The 15114-nt window shown below is 47.0% G+C and overlaps 1 protein-coding gene across 1 annotated transcript; it reads right to left on the bottom strand.

The window, feature by feature from the left end:
- Nucleotides 1-2025: 2025 nt before the first annotated feature.
- Nucleotides 2026-9477, bottom strand: LOC136759733 (serine/threonine-protein kinase N2-like). The gene is made up of 12 exons (XM_066714736.1): nucleotides 8858-9477; nucleotides 7948-8602; nucleotides 7647-7747; nucleotides 7411-7471; nucleotides 7133-7224; nucleotides 6853-7023; nucleotides 6696-6758; nucleotides 6521-6597; nucleotides 6273-6415; nucleotides 5958-6065; nucleotides 5621-5701; nucleotides 2026-4034 (listed from the first exon to the last, which is right to left on the bottom strand). Exons 2-12 carry the CDS (start codon nucleotides 8575-8577, stop codon nucleotides 3846-3848), a joined length of 1716 nt encoding a protein of 571 aa, XP_066570833.1. The 5' UTR covers nucleotides 8578-8602; nucleotides 8858-9477; the 3' UTR covers nucleotides 2026-3845.
- Nucleotides 9478-15114: the final 5637 nt, after the last annotated feature.

Below are 15114 nucleotides of genomic sequence, written 5' to 3'. Positions count from 1 at the left end.
GACGTGCCAGTATTTTTTTCATTTCCTTGCAGTATGACTACAGTACCATAGCTGGCACAGGGCGTAGCGTATTGATTAATATGCGTATTATAGCAACGAAGTGTTACAGGGGTGATACGGGTCTGTGAGTTGGGTGTTGGGGTGGTTACAGTTGTCATTGTTCAATCATTGAGGTGTTACTCGTGTAGCACGGGTCCGAGGTGGAGTGCATGTTTTGCAGTTGGCTGATAGAATCGTCGCAGCTGTCATTGTCCTTTCAAACAGAAACACTGGGACACGATGTCAAACTGAGGGACGTATCGGTGGTGGATTATCTGTTAAGAAAGCACGAGGGGGGATCGGAGTGCCACATCCGATCAGAGGAGTGGATTTAAAAAAAAAAAAACTAGGTGTTACACATAAATAGGTAGATTAATAGGAAAAATGTATTAGAGCAAAAGAAAATAATAATAATAATAATACATACATTCAGACAGGAAACGGCACTTACTCAGTGAAGGTTTCTTAGATATGGGATAAAGCAATAACCAAGTGCTTCGGGAAATTATGATGCTGTAATCAAACTTTGCAGGTCATTTCCATGACAAAGAGTTTGATGTCCCCAGTCATAACGCAAAATCCCTAAATACACTGAGTAGGTAAGAGATGAAATATTGATCAGTTGATATTGATATTTTCTCCAGCAATTTGGGCTTGATACATCAAACCCCCCTTATATTAAACATTACGTATGCTTTAATTCTCCCCGGTTTAACCATATATGGGTTTTCCCAACGAGTTGTCAGGCAGAAGCCGAACTTGCGCTCATCACGGGACAGTCATGTGGGCTGTTATCTGTCTCTCCAGTCTGGTCTGCATAAAAGTGCCTGTAGTGTGTGACTTCTCTAAGACTGTTCTTGAGATCGCCTCTTGAACCTCTTCCTTGCAGCTGCTCGTAATACAAACCTTTGACTGGAAACATACATCTCTCTCTGGATTTCTACGACTCTTCAATAATAATCATTTAAGTAGGATTTACTGGATGTATAGGTCACAGTAATGTATAGGTACATGTAAATAATGATGATTAAATCCTATATTTTGCTTTTGAAGTCTTCGTGAAACCCGCACTCGGTGGACATGGATTTTGAAATCAGTCTTTCATGACACACGGACCCCTGCACACGCATGTCTCCCTCACAAGCCGAGACAGCCGAGCACCCCACACCCCCCACCCCGTGCTGGAGCCGGGGCAGAAGCCCCTCCCTCCTCCCGTGAAAGCAGGGGTTGCAGAGTCCCGGCCCCCTGAAAAGACAAACAGACCCGTCCTGCCAGTGCCTGCGAGAGCGGAGAGCGGGGCCTCGGGGGCCGGGCCAAAGGACAGCGCGAGGAAGAAAGTCCCGGCTGGAGGGGGAACTAGATCGGGTGCCGGCGCGGGTAGACCGGAGAGCCAGGGCCAGGAACACCGGCGCTGCACTGGGGTGCGACAGGGGAAGAATCGCGAAACCGCCGGCACGACAGAAGGGCGCCTCCTCTGGCCACCTCGGACGAGGTACGGGGAACAGAGGAGGGGCCGGCCCACGACCTCATGCTCCAGGGGTGCCGTACCCGGAGAAGGGGCCGTGGAAAAATTCACAAAGACGTTGGGGTGAATTTGAGTTGGCCAAGCAAGCAAAAGAGAAAAAGAGAAACTCATATTACAGTATTTGTTTTGAATTTAGAGAAGAAAACTGACTTTTCTTCATATAATTGTCCGTTTTTAAATGGTTTTGATTTGACTGGTTAAAGAATGTGTTCTTGTGAGCTGTCTGATGTGTTGACTGTTTTGTTTCGTTTTGGTTTTGATTTGTTTAACACGTTCACCGACGAACACAACGCAGCGGACTGTTTGGAATGTCATTTTTGGAAATGAATATCAGTTTTCGTTATATGCAGTGTTTTAAATGCACTGATTCACATGTTCTTGCTTTTGATCTTGCCTTTTTTGATTCACTCGATGATTTAAAGAGAATTTCTTAAAGGAATAAAAAAAATGAATCACAAGTATTAATTTATATGGTTTTTATTTGTAAGTGTAAAATACAATACCGAATAAACAGCGTTGCCCAAGCCGAGGGGCTCCAGGTGAGGGCTTACTTGTACCTGCTTCTCTCCGGCACAGAAGCCTTTGCTCTGTCCGGCTCCAGCCCAAGGGGTATCGCCAAAGACCCTCCATTGAAACAAGACCGTCAACTCCCCCTTTTCTTCTTTGAGCCGCAATGCATTGTGGGAGTAATGGAGTTGCGGTGGCGGGGCTTGTAATCGAAGACGAGACGGATTGGCGGCGATTCAAAAAGAACAGACAGCATGTGGATAATTATTATAATTATCATAAGTAGTACTGTATGTCGTAATGCTGAAGGTGTTCGGCATTTAATTGTGGCAACACAACCAATAATAATAATAATAAATAATAATAAATAATGAGAAAAGTAATAAGAAGAAGAAGAATCTCTTTTTTCTCATTTTTCCGCTGGATGAGATTCTGTACATTTTACCTGAACAATTATTATTAATATTTCTTTGCAGACACCCTTGTCCAAAGCGACTTACAAACTATCAGAGCAATACCAAGTGCAATAATAAGTGCAATACAGTGCAATACAATAATAATACAGTGCAGTTCAGGCATAATCCATTTTACAAATGTAGGATTCAGAGTTTACACCAGTGTGCGGAAGATACAGTCAACACTGTCTAAGGTCTCACATCCTAGATTGTAGAAGCTGATCAGTGCAGACAGGATGTTTCAACACAAAAAATGCCGAACACTTCCGAGACATCAGTATTACTGTTCTTGTCAATGCATTGTAAATGGCAATAATAATTATAACCCACACGCTCGCTCTCACGTTTCGAGTTGCCACCGATCTGTCGCCCGTCTAGCACAACCAAACCAGCCTGAGGCCCGTGTCATGAATATTCATGAGCCACTGCTAGAGACACTCGTAACGCGCTCGCCAGGCCGGTGGACACTGCTGCTGACGTCATAACTCATGTGTGTTCAGCAGGCGTGTGTGTTCAGCCGGCGTCTCCAATACAGTCCAGGTGCATCGTGTTAAAAAATGCATCTGTTTTTTAAATAGAGCTTTGAATATGAAATGAGCAGCTTCTCCGTTATATAGAGGAGGAGAAATCTCTGTTACTCCCATAATGCACCGTTTCGGTTCAGAGGAAAGTCCCGATGTGAAGTAGGCGGAGTTGACTCAGGAGGTTTGGATCGTCTTCCCACCAACGCTGTTCATCGTGCGAGCCGGACTGAAGGAATGTCCATTAGAGCAGAAAGCGCAGATTGGCCTCCTGGACAGCAGCTCTTATAGCAGGACATCTCCTGGACATCTCAGCACTTTTATGCCCGTCTGACTGAGCAGATTGCGTCCTGACCGCTGCCGTTCACAGCACTTTTAATGAAGTCCCAGGGGCCCTGTGGTACGAGCGCCTCTCTGCCCCTCGGGACGCAGCAGGGAAGGGGCTGTGTGTTGGGCACAGTCTCAGCTCATGGGCAGCAGGTCATACGTGCCCTGTGTTGAGCACTGCACGGGTTTACAGCACCGTCACTCTCTGACATGGGTTCTTGTGAAACGCAGTCACACACACACTACTCTTACTACTACAGTAGGGCAGGATAGCAGGGTGACGAGATGATACGAGTTTGAAGCCACACATGATGTGATGCGTTCCTGAGAGAGAGCTCAGTCAGACGGGCATAAAAGTGCTGAGATGTTCAGAAGATGTCCCTCTCTGGGACAGTCTGTCTGGCTGTCTCTGTCCCTCTCTGGGACAGTCTGTCTCTCTTCTAATGTCCTGCTGTTCTGGTGTCACCAACATTACCACCAATCTGCCACATACTGGAAGCTGCTGAAGATGTCCTGCTCCTCCGGAGTCAGTGCTCTCTCCTCGAGAGGCGGCGGCGTGAGGATGGGCTTTGCGGAGTGGTCCAGGGCCTGGAAGCGTTTGGCAGGGGGCAGAAAGGGAGGCTCCACTGTCCTCGCCTGCATCCCAGCCCAGTCCACATCCTGGAACGAGAGAGAGGAGAGGGAGGATGGGACAGAGCGGTGAACAGGGGATAACACTGACCTTTTTGGCCACTAGCCACTGTGTCTGGTAGAAGGAAAACACTTACCAGCCACTTGGTATTTTTACCAGCCAAAGGCAAACATCACCAGAAATGCATGACGGTGCGTACATGTATCAATCACCATAACAGAAGCTAATCGCACACCTGTATAGACTAGACAGGTGCGTATGAGGGGAAAGGATCTGGGTAGAAACAACATGCTCCCACACAGTTTCTACTTGCAAGTGTTATAAGCTCTTTAACCAAAACACTACATCTGATTAAATTATAACACTTGCTAGTAGAGACAGTGTGCGGGAGCATCGTTTTCCATTTCATCAATCACATGCAATAACATGGCAGCTAATGGGGCTCTGGATCAACACACTAAACTGACACAGGGGTGTTATATGGTGCCTAACGTCCTTTCCATTGGTCAGTACCAGGCCTGTGCTCTGCAGCTGCGCAAACGCCAGTAAACAAACCCACGTTTCTCTTCAGCAGAATCTCCGCACGTCTCGATCGCAAATCGTTTCCCATAAATGAATACCTTGTAACTGATGCAGTTGATGAATAGTTATCTAACACAACCTTGGTAAATAAATATCTACGTAAAAAAACATTATTAGAAGCCGTTTGGAAATGGCATAATAACAGCAGAGCTGTCAACTCTCACGCACCTCGTGTCAGACTCTCATATTGTTCCCCGACATTAGCACAACCTTTTATTGTCACAATTTCAAATTAACTATAAAGGTTGTGACTATCTGTTTTATAAAGGAATATTTTGCAGTCACATTTGTAACTGACCGACCAATATATTTTTCTATATGTGCGCTCGAGTTACAGCAAATAAAATATAAATAGCAACAGCTTGCTGTGTCTGTAATATGAATGATGTGTTTGTTGCTCCTCTTTCCTTTTCTGTCATTGCTAGTGTTGCAGAAGGGTGTTTGGCTTTTTGGTGGGTTAACATATCAGCTGTAGATTCATGGTAGTTTAATTGCACTGCACACATTATACAGGTTTGTGTTTGTCTGTAAGGAAGCCATGGGGCGCGTTGGAGTGCAGATTTCCGCAGAGATGCGCAGATCTGCAGAATTGCACCGACTGTGCGTATATGGACTTTGTTTTAGAATTATAATAGTTGCATTGACACTCTGATCCAGGTTCTTACAAAGTCAGTAATTATGACTTTGAAAAGTCATTAAAAGTCATTATTTTTCCACATCCTTAACCACCTTACTTCTGCTTCATTGCTCTCTGTGAAATACGTCCGACTGCCATATATTAAAAAACAAAAACATGATATTGCGGTTTGCCAAATCAACTAAGATACCAACACTACAACCTCAAAAGAATTTGTATTTTGAAACATATCGACCAATACGCGAGGAGAAACTAAAAGTTCCCGTATACTTGTTGGCTGCCCGCCACAGTGGCTGGGAAGATTGACCGATGTACCCGCCACTGGCTAAATCTACCCGCATTCACCCGGTGTTCATTTTACTCCCTGGCGGTGAAGCGGTTGCCTGCGCCACGTACCTCGAAGAAGGGATGCCTCTTCACTTCCTGCGCCCCTCGCCACCCGGCCCCCAGGCGTCTCTTGGGGTCTTTCTGGAGGAGCTGCGGATTGAAAACAACAAGGAGAGGCTCGTTATTGTCCATCGACGGACCCGCAGTTCAGACGTGCTGCGAGAGAGCAGTTCTCGCAGTTGGCAGTGCCAGTGAGCGCGTGTGCCTTGCCACCGGCACGGGGTCTCTCTCCAACTCCGTCACGGTTAAATCACAGAGACACGCCTTCATCACGGTTGGTCAGCAGGACAGCGAGGCACAAACTGCAGGCAAGAGCTCGTCACAAGAAAGAACAGCCGATACTGACCCCTGAGAGGATGGACACGGCCTCGGCAGACAGGAACCGGGGGTAGTGGACTATGTCGTGGACAATGCTGTGGGTGAGCTCCTTGTGATCGCGACCGTTGAAGGGAATCTACAGCAAAGGGACACAGAGAGGACATTAAAGGGACACTCCCGACCGAACCTCTGAATACTCACAACATACCGAGACACAAACTGGTCAGTTCACGCCCGAGACGTGGCTTATAAAAGCAGATCGCTCATAGCACACAAAATCACACTCATGGCGGCAATAACCGCCATCCCACCAAGAACCGGACCTGGTGCGATTGAAACCCACCTTTCCGACCAACATCTCATAGAGCAGGACCCCAAAGGACCACCAGTCCACGTCCCGGGTGTAGGACGGCTGGGTCAGCATCTCTGGGGCCATGAACTGGGGCATCCCACAGATGGTGCTGGCCCGATCATTGACCCCCATCCCTGGCAAGAAAAACGGAGAGTCGGTGAGAAACGCATCGCAGGACAGGTGTGAATCAGACATGACGTGCCAGAGCAGGGAATCAATACGGTTTATTTTTGATGCACCTTCTCTGCAGAGGCCGAAGTCTCCGAGCTTGACGTAGCCGTCTGCGTCCATCAGCAGATTCTCCAGCTTAAGATCCCTGCGATAAAAACACAGCGTCACGGGTTTGAACTCAGCGAGACGGTGCATCGCGTGCACTGTGCGTGTCGTGCGCATGTCTGACGAGCGGGGACTTGCCTGTGGACGATGTTGCGTTTGTGCAACGCCTCCAGCCCGAGCACCACACAGGCGGCGTAGAACCTGTCCAGGAAAAGAGACGGACGACAAGAGAAGCAGTTACATCGCGCGTCCTCCGCTTCTGTACTCACGTCGTGCGGCTCGGAGGGTCACTTACACGGCCCGGGGCTCGGAGTACATGTCCGTGTAGATGCCCGGCCTCAGGTCTCCCCCCGGAGCCCACTCCAAGATGAAGGCCACGTGATGGGCCGTCTGGAAGGAGCCGTAGTAATCGACCACGAAGGGCTCGTTTATCAACGCCTCCAGGATCCTCTTCTCACACAGGACGCTGAGGAGAGACGACGGATAGCGTGTGAACGTACGTGTAGACACAGCTGGGGCGCAGAAGACGCAGACACAGACCCAGAGGCGTCACTGGAACACGGATGAAGCCATACCTGTCAATCAGCCCACGGGCCACGATGTCCGATTTCTTCAAGGCCTTGATTGCCACCATCGCTCCGTTCTTTTTGTACTCAGCCAGGACCACCTGTCAGAGAAGGACAGAGTGCAGATGAGCGACTCCCTCTCTCAGCCACAGGATCTACACTCTGCACACGGGCATTCTTCAATACATTTGAGGGTAAAAAGGGTCAGAAACAGTTCAGAAGCGTCTCCACATTCTCTTAGAGCTGCCGGCACTGCGCCCACGGTGCCTCGGGTGACTGGGACGTACCTTTCCGAACCCTCCTCGCCCCAGGAGGCCCATGCACTCGAAGTCCATGCAACGATCGCCTCTGCAGGAGAGAGAGCGGGGGGCAAGAGAGAGTTAATCCAGAGTCTGAAACTTTGCCATAAATAAATCACAATTCAGGTCAAATAATCTATCGTTTCTGCTTCGCTACATCATGCATTGACATTCAGAACTTGCTTAAAAATCACAGGAATGGAGTTAAAAGTGTTCAGAAGGACCTCATCTCTGGTGGCGGTGGACCCGTCTTCAGATCCAGATCTGGCTGCTGCTCCAGACAATCGAGGTCGTCCAGGGACACAAAAACGTCCTCCTGGGCATCCTGCAAATGGAGCACTTTCATGTGAAGAGGAAAGACAACAGCACAAGCGTGGCCCCACAATAGTTTTGCCCCTTAGGGTTATTACTGACAAATAGTATTTTAAAGAAAAACACATACATGCACACATATAAGACTGGACAAGCCTCCGAGCCAAACACACTGACAGGACAACTGTCAGGTCCCTGAAAGGCTAAACACACCTGCCACATGTCCAGGGAGCTCTGATCCACGATGCCAGGGGTGTCTCCGCTGGAGGGGGCAGAGAGGCTGTGCATCTCGATCTGCCCCGCTCCGGGACCGTCCTCCTCTCTGGCACCGTCCTCCACCTGGGAGCAGCTCTCATTCACGATGCTGGGGGTGTCTCCGCTGGAGAGGGCAGAGAGGCTGTGCATCTCGATCTGCCCCGCTACGGGACCGTCCTCCTCTCCAGGACCGTCCTCCACCTGGGAGCAGCTCTCATTCACGATGCTGGGGGTGTCTCCGCTGGAGAGGGCAGAGAGGCTGTGCATCTCGATCTGCCCCGCTCCGGGACTGTCCTCCTCTCCGGGACCGTCCTCCTCTCCGGCACCGTCCTCCACCTGGGAGCACCTCTGCTCCACAATTAAGTTTCTGTCTTCATTGGAAGAGGCAGGGAGGCTACACGTCTCGCTCAGATCCTCTCCGGCACCGTCCTCCTCTCCGGCACTGTCCTGCACCTGGGAGGAGCTCTGATCCACAATTGAGGCGCTGTCTTCGCTAGCGGGCCCCTGGTTACGTGGCCTACACCACCACCAGGCCACGAACACCGCCGCTGCAGGCACCACCGCGGGCAAGATGGAATAAATTCTCATCTTCTCTGGGGATCAGTAAGAATACCTATTGGGCAAAAGCAAAAGGACATTACAATGAAAATGTCCAGATACTTTTTCTCGCTGAACAGGTTTCACACAGGAGACTCTGGTCAGAGTCCTGCTATGAAGGGGAGGGCAGGGGTAGAGAAATAATTAAAGAATTGAACACTGGACATGACACACACACCCCCCTCTGGGTGGCGCTCACCACTCCACCACTAAAGGAGTAACATTTATATTTACAAACCACTGATCAATACAAGGAATCACTTTAACTTACTATACGTCCTCCGAGTCCTGCTCTCTCTCTGTCCCTCTGTCTCTTACTGCCGCACACGTCTAGGCTCGCACTGGAGAGGTCGTCCGGTCTCTTGAAGAGCGGCTCAGGAACTGCGGGCTTGTCGCAAGGAGAGCCAAACTCTCTCTCGATCCACTGTGACGTCACAGCGCCGAAAGAACGCCATGTAGCCATGGTTACGCGTGACTGCTCGGGTGTCCCGGAAAGCACGCTTCCGGTCCAGGGCCCCTTACTCGTACCTTACTCACATATGCGTCCTGGGCCCCTTACTCATACCTTACTCACATGTGCGTCCTGGGCCCCTTACTCATACCTTACTCATATGTGCGTCTTGGGCCGGGAGCAAAATTACACCCGCTGGTCGAGGTGGCCGAAAGTGATCGAGGCCTGTCTGACAATATGAACCGCCACATGAACGGGCGACACCGTGGCAGTTCACTTACACACAGCAGTGATGACGGTGCGGCAGCAACACAGAGACACAGGAACAGCAGAGCAGCTGCAACCTCAGGTCCGTGTGCAGCGCCATGCACTGCGCAAGCGCCACCGCCTGCGCTACTCACGAGTTCCCTCATGAAACTACACAGCTAAACATGCTGTCCGCCATGCAAACTACACAGCTAAACATGCTGTCCGCCATGCAAACTACACAGCTAAACATGCTGTCCGCCATGCAAACTACACAGCTAAACATGCTGTCCGTCATGCAAACTACACAGCTAAACATGCTGTCCGCCATGCAAACTACACAGCTAAACATGCTGTCCGTCATGCAAACTACACAGCTAAACATGCTGTCCGTCATGCAAACTACACAGCTAAACATGCTGTCCGCCATGCAAACTACACAGCTAAACATGCTGTCCGTCATGCAAACTACACAAGTAAACATGCTGTCCGTCATGCAAAGTACACAAGTAAACATGCTGTCCGTCATGCAAACTACACAAGTAAACATGCTGTCCTGCCGTGTGTAACGGGCTCGTACGCAGAGCGATTCCCACACGACAGCACGTCGCTGCCTCAGTGAGACATGTCTTCATATTTCCAATCAGATCTGCTCAGGTTGTGCCCCCGCCTGCGCATCGCTACCACTGTGTCTGCGGACTGCGCAATCTTCCTCAGAAAGCCTTCATGGTGGCGCAGTGTGATGGCCATTTGGCGCACAGTGCCAGTGAAGGTCCATGTGCTCGCTCGTTATTGCGCAGGACGCGCTCAATCCGACGCACAGCTTGCGTGCTACGTGCTCACGACGCGGACGTAAAGACGATTGCTCGTTTTTTATGTTACGATTAAATCGCTGCATGAGAAATGCATTGGATCAATACACTACTACGTCTCCTGTCCGATTATGATGTCAATGGAGATCAATAAGGCTCAGTGCGCATCTGTACATATTAGTGCTGTTCTCATAAAGAAACCCTTAGTTTCACACACACCGGGCTGGGACAGTCCTGGCGGGACATTGTATTTACAGCTCTGCAGACAGCGCAGTGGACAGTGTTGTGTCCATGTAGTTAACACAGCTCTTGTCCCCTGTAGCAGACTGTGACACGGCTGAGCCCAGAAACCTGGAGGAAGATGATACTGATTGAATTCACTGCAGAACTGAACACCTGTGGGTGCTATTACGACTCTGTGAAGTTGGCACCCCATGTGTTCAGAATATGAATACAAATATATGCATTGGTTTGGGCCGGTATATGGATCCCGAGATATGAAAGATTACATGTTATGAGCTGTGACGTCACGCAGCACCCCATCAACCTCCAAATCGCGCCAAAACAGTCTCTTTCGTTTGTGCCGGTTGGTGCCCTACTTGTTTTCATCGGCGCAGTTACAGTTTTTTAGACATTCACTTTTTAATGATCAGCGATGTCGTCACTGCACCCCATCAAACGCCAATGCATCCAGGTGGTGGCAGTGGTTTGGGCCGACATGGCTCTTGAGATATTGCATTGCTACTGTCATCACGCTGCGGTTGTGCCGGTTTGTGCTGTAAATGCGCCGATATCTTTCTGGCCGCAGGTGCAGCGCAATCGCACAGCAGGGTCTTCAGCGGCTGAGCAGCAGAGCCGGGTTTGGACTGAGACGCCAATCAAGCAGCGTTTTGCTTTAATAATCATTAAACACGGCATCAATGGCTACACTTCTCCTGTCTTGTTTTCGTAGGTTAGGACTACATCATTTCATACAGGCTTCAGCGCAAACAAACGCTGGAAACCAGGACACCATGAATACACCTTGTGCACAAATTGTTACCTGTTCTCAACAGGTTCACTGCATTCTGGGTACAAGGGAGTCGCCTGAACCCCATGCGAACCAGTACAATTGAAAAGGTAGTTTTTGCACCAGACATCAGTTATCCAGGGAAGCTGCTTAGACGGCCGATGCTATTCACGCACTGTGAGGTATTTCAATGGCATTGCATTGGAAAGGGTCTCCTTTATTGGATGAAAAGTTGAGCCATGTACCCTAATAAAAGCCTTTGTGTTGTTGTTGAAAGCTTTACTCCTGTGAACTGAGCTCGTCTGTGTGCATTAGACAGGTTGGGTACATTGCCGTTTTGAATTCTCAGTTACCAAACATCCCCTACAGTGTCACAGCAGCTCATTCAATATAATGCTGTATCAAACAAATAGCCACAATTAAAGCCATAACGGTTTTGACAGGAACATCACATGCAACAAAACTGAAAGCAGACGTTTGTTACACTAAACAACACAAAGTCTATTATATTTATTTCAGCAAAAAACATCCATGTCAATCGAATCATGAATTCTGGAACGTCTAAATCAGCTTCTTCCATTAGCACAGGTGTGCGTGCTCTGCTGGCCACTGTTTTATCAGGGTACATGGCTCAACTTTGTATTAAATACAGGAGACCGTTTTGAATGCAATGCGATTGAAAGAACTTCCAATGAAACGGGGATGCGACGCGGCTGGGCCCAGAAACCTGGAGGAAAATGATACTGATTGAGTTCACTGCAGGACACCCGTGGGTGCTACTGTGAGATGCTTTGACTTCGGCCTCCTTAGTCGTATGGACAGCGGCAGGAAGGTGCTTCTTTACATGAAAAGCGAATTGATCTGTGACACGGCAGCGACATGTCAGTGTTTACAGTGCACCGCAGACACACAAGACTCAAGTCGCACAGTAACATATTTGAAGGACAGTATGCAAAGCACATCACTAGTGCACATTATTCATGAGCTAAATGCCCTTTTGCGATCCTCGGATCGGATTGTCCATTAGGCTTGTGTGTGTTAGAAATACCCCAGCTGACTCATACTCTTCAGAAAGCCTTTCTCCTTCTTGTACGACGAACTGTGAGGCCCCCCTGTATAAACATGTTGCCATCTATTTTACAATATATTGTCCTGGAACATATAATAGCTTATATACAATATATTTTCAAATATATACATTATTGCTGTGTTTGTATAATGAGATATATTTGACAAAACATATCAAATTCAAGTTTCAACAATGAGCTTTATTGGCATGACCAGAGTCCTCAACTATACAACAGAGTAACACAATTACATCATAATATAAACAGGGATGTGAAAATACACACACAGAATTAAGCAATATATAGAAATACATTCTCAAAACATCACAATATAGTTTAATATATATATACAGTGGGGGAAAAAAGTATTTGATCCCCTGGTGATTTTGTGCATTTGCCCACTGACAAAGAAATGATCAGTCTATAATTTTAATGGTGGGTGTATTTTAACAGTGAGAGACAGAATAACAAAAAAAAAATCAAGAAAAACGCATTTCAAAAAAGTTATAAATTGATTTGCATGTTAATGAGTGAAATAAGTATTTGATCCCCTATCAATCAGCAAGATTTCTGGCTCCCAGGTGTCTTTTATACAGGTAACGAGCTGAGACTCTCTTAAAGGGACTCTCCTAATCTCAGCTCGTTACCTGTATAAAAGACACCTGTCCACAGAAGCAATCAATCAATCAGATTCCAAACTCTCCACCATGGCCAAGACCAAAGAGCTGTCCAAGGATGTCAGGGACAAGATTGTAGACCTACACAAGGCTGGAATGGGCTACAAGACCATCGCCAAGCAGCTTGGTGAGAAGGTGACAACAGTTGGTGCGATTATTCGCAAATGGAAGAAACACAAAATAACTGTCAGTCTCCCTCGGTCTGGGGCTCCATGCAAGATCTCACCTCGTGGAGTTTCAATGATCATGAGAACGGTGAGGAATCAGCCCAGAACTACACGGGAGGCTCTTGTTAATGATCTCAAGGCAGCTGGGACCATAGTCACCAAGAAAACAATTGGTAACACACTACGCCGTGAAGGACTGAAATCCTGCAGCGCCCGCAAGGTCCCCCTGCTCAAGAAAGCACATGTACAGGCCCGTCTGAAGTTTGCCAATGAACATCTGAATGATTCAGAGGAGAACTGGGTGAAAGTGTTGTGGTCAGATGAGACCAAAATCGAGCTCTTTGGCATCAACTCAACTCGCCGTGTTTGGAGGAGGAGGAATGACCCCAAGAACACCATCCCCACCGTCAAACATGGAGGTGGAAACATTATGCTTTGGGGGTGTTTTTCTGCTAAGGGGACAGGACAACTGCACCACATCAAAGGGATGATGGACGGGGCCATGTACCGTCAAATCTTGGGTGAGAACCTCCTTCCCTCAGCCAGGGCATTGAAAATGGGTCGTGGATGGGTATTCCAGCATGACAATGATCCAAAACACACAGCCAAGGCAACAAAGGAGTGGCTCAAGAAGAAGCACATTAAGGTCCTGGAGTGGCCTAGCCAGTCTCCAGACCTTAATCCCATAGAAAATCTGTGGAGGGAGCTGAAGGTTCGAGTTGCCAAACGTCAGCCTCGAAACCTTAATGACTTGGAGAGGATCTGCAAAGAGGAGTGGGACAAAATCCCTGCTGAGATGTGTGCAAACCTGGTGGCCAACTACAAGAAACGTCTGACCTCTGTGATTGCCAACAAGGGTTTTGCCACCAAGTACTAAGTCGAAGGGGTCAAATACTTATTTCCCTCATTAACATGCAAATCAATTTATAACTTTTTTGAAATGCATTTTTCTGGATTTTTTTGTTGTTATTCTGTCTCTCACTGTTAAAATACACCTACCATTAAAATTATAGACTGATCATTTCTTTGTCAGTGGGCAAACGTACAAAATCAGCAGGAGATCAAATACTTTTTTCCCCCACTGTATATATATATATATATATATATATATATATATATTACACTATATTGTCTTTTTTGGAAAATATATTGCAGTATCTTATAATATACTTTGAAATCTGTAAATTGCAGTTATTGCATATTGTGAAATACATTCAGATATTTTTAAAACATAAAAATGTGAATTATGGCCACTTTTATATATTGAAGTACATAATACTTTATACATTTTTTCAAAACTTCTAAACATATTGTTAACATACATTTAAATATAAAACACACACCTTGATTGTCCTCTTAACCACTTTGACTCCAGATACCCTTCCCAGATACCAGGTTTTGAAAATATGATAATGTTTCATCACCTGACATTGCTTTAAAAATGTAAATATATGATGAATGAAAAGAACCAAAATGTTTTCATTAACCCTTTTATTCTCCCGTGTACATGTCCATGTTCAAGAGAGAAAAACACTTTGGTTAGAACAAATAAAACAATGCAAATGCAATATACATAACTTTAGTTTACAGTAGTATACTTTATAACAACGATTTTTTGTAATAAGAAAAACAATACACTAAAATGCAAATAAAACACAAATTCAAAAAATATGAAATGAACACAAATGAAAACACACTGAAAGGCGATAATGATGATAAACAATGAACAGTAACTGAAGAACTGCATGTCTCTCCCTGCGTGTCTGTGTGAACAGGGTCACTGTGCCAGAGTGCCACCCGGATACCCAGAGGAACAGGGTCTGATCAGAACAGGATAGGGGTGAGTTTAGGATATTCAATACCACACCAGACAGCAAACTAAGTTGGCCCAACGTTGGTTTATGGTTGGCTTGGTTAGCAAGTTGTCGATTGGCACGCTAACCATGGGCCAGCGTTGGCCCAACAATTTGCCTCTCAAGTAAAATAAAATAAAATAAAAAATGAAGGTATGTGGATAGAGAAAGACCCCTTTTTTCTTAAAGCTGACTTATGTGATGTACCCAGTAAATCTGTATTACTGAGGGCCAGTATTGTTCATG

The sequence above is a fragment of the Amia ocellicauda genome, chromosome 10 (genome assembly GCF_036373705.1).
Source record: "Amia ocellicauda isolate fAmiCal2 chromosome 10, fAmiCal2.hap1, whole genome shotgun sequence".
In the NCBI taxonomy this organism is placed as follows: domain Eukaryota; kingdom Metazoa; phylum Chordata; class Actinopteri; order Amiiformes; family Amiidae; genus Amia; species Amia ocellicauda.
Note: the sequence above shows the minus strand (reverse complement) of the source record. Positions and strands in the feature narration are given on the sequence as shown.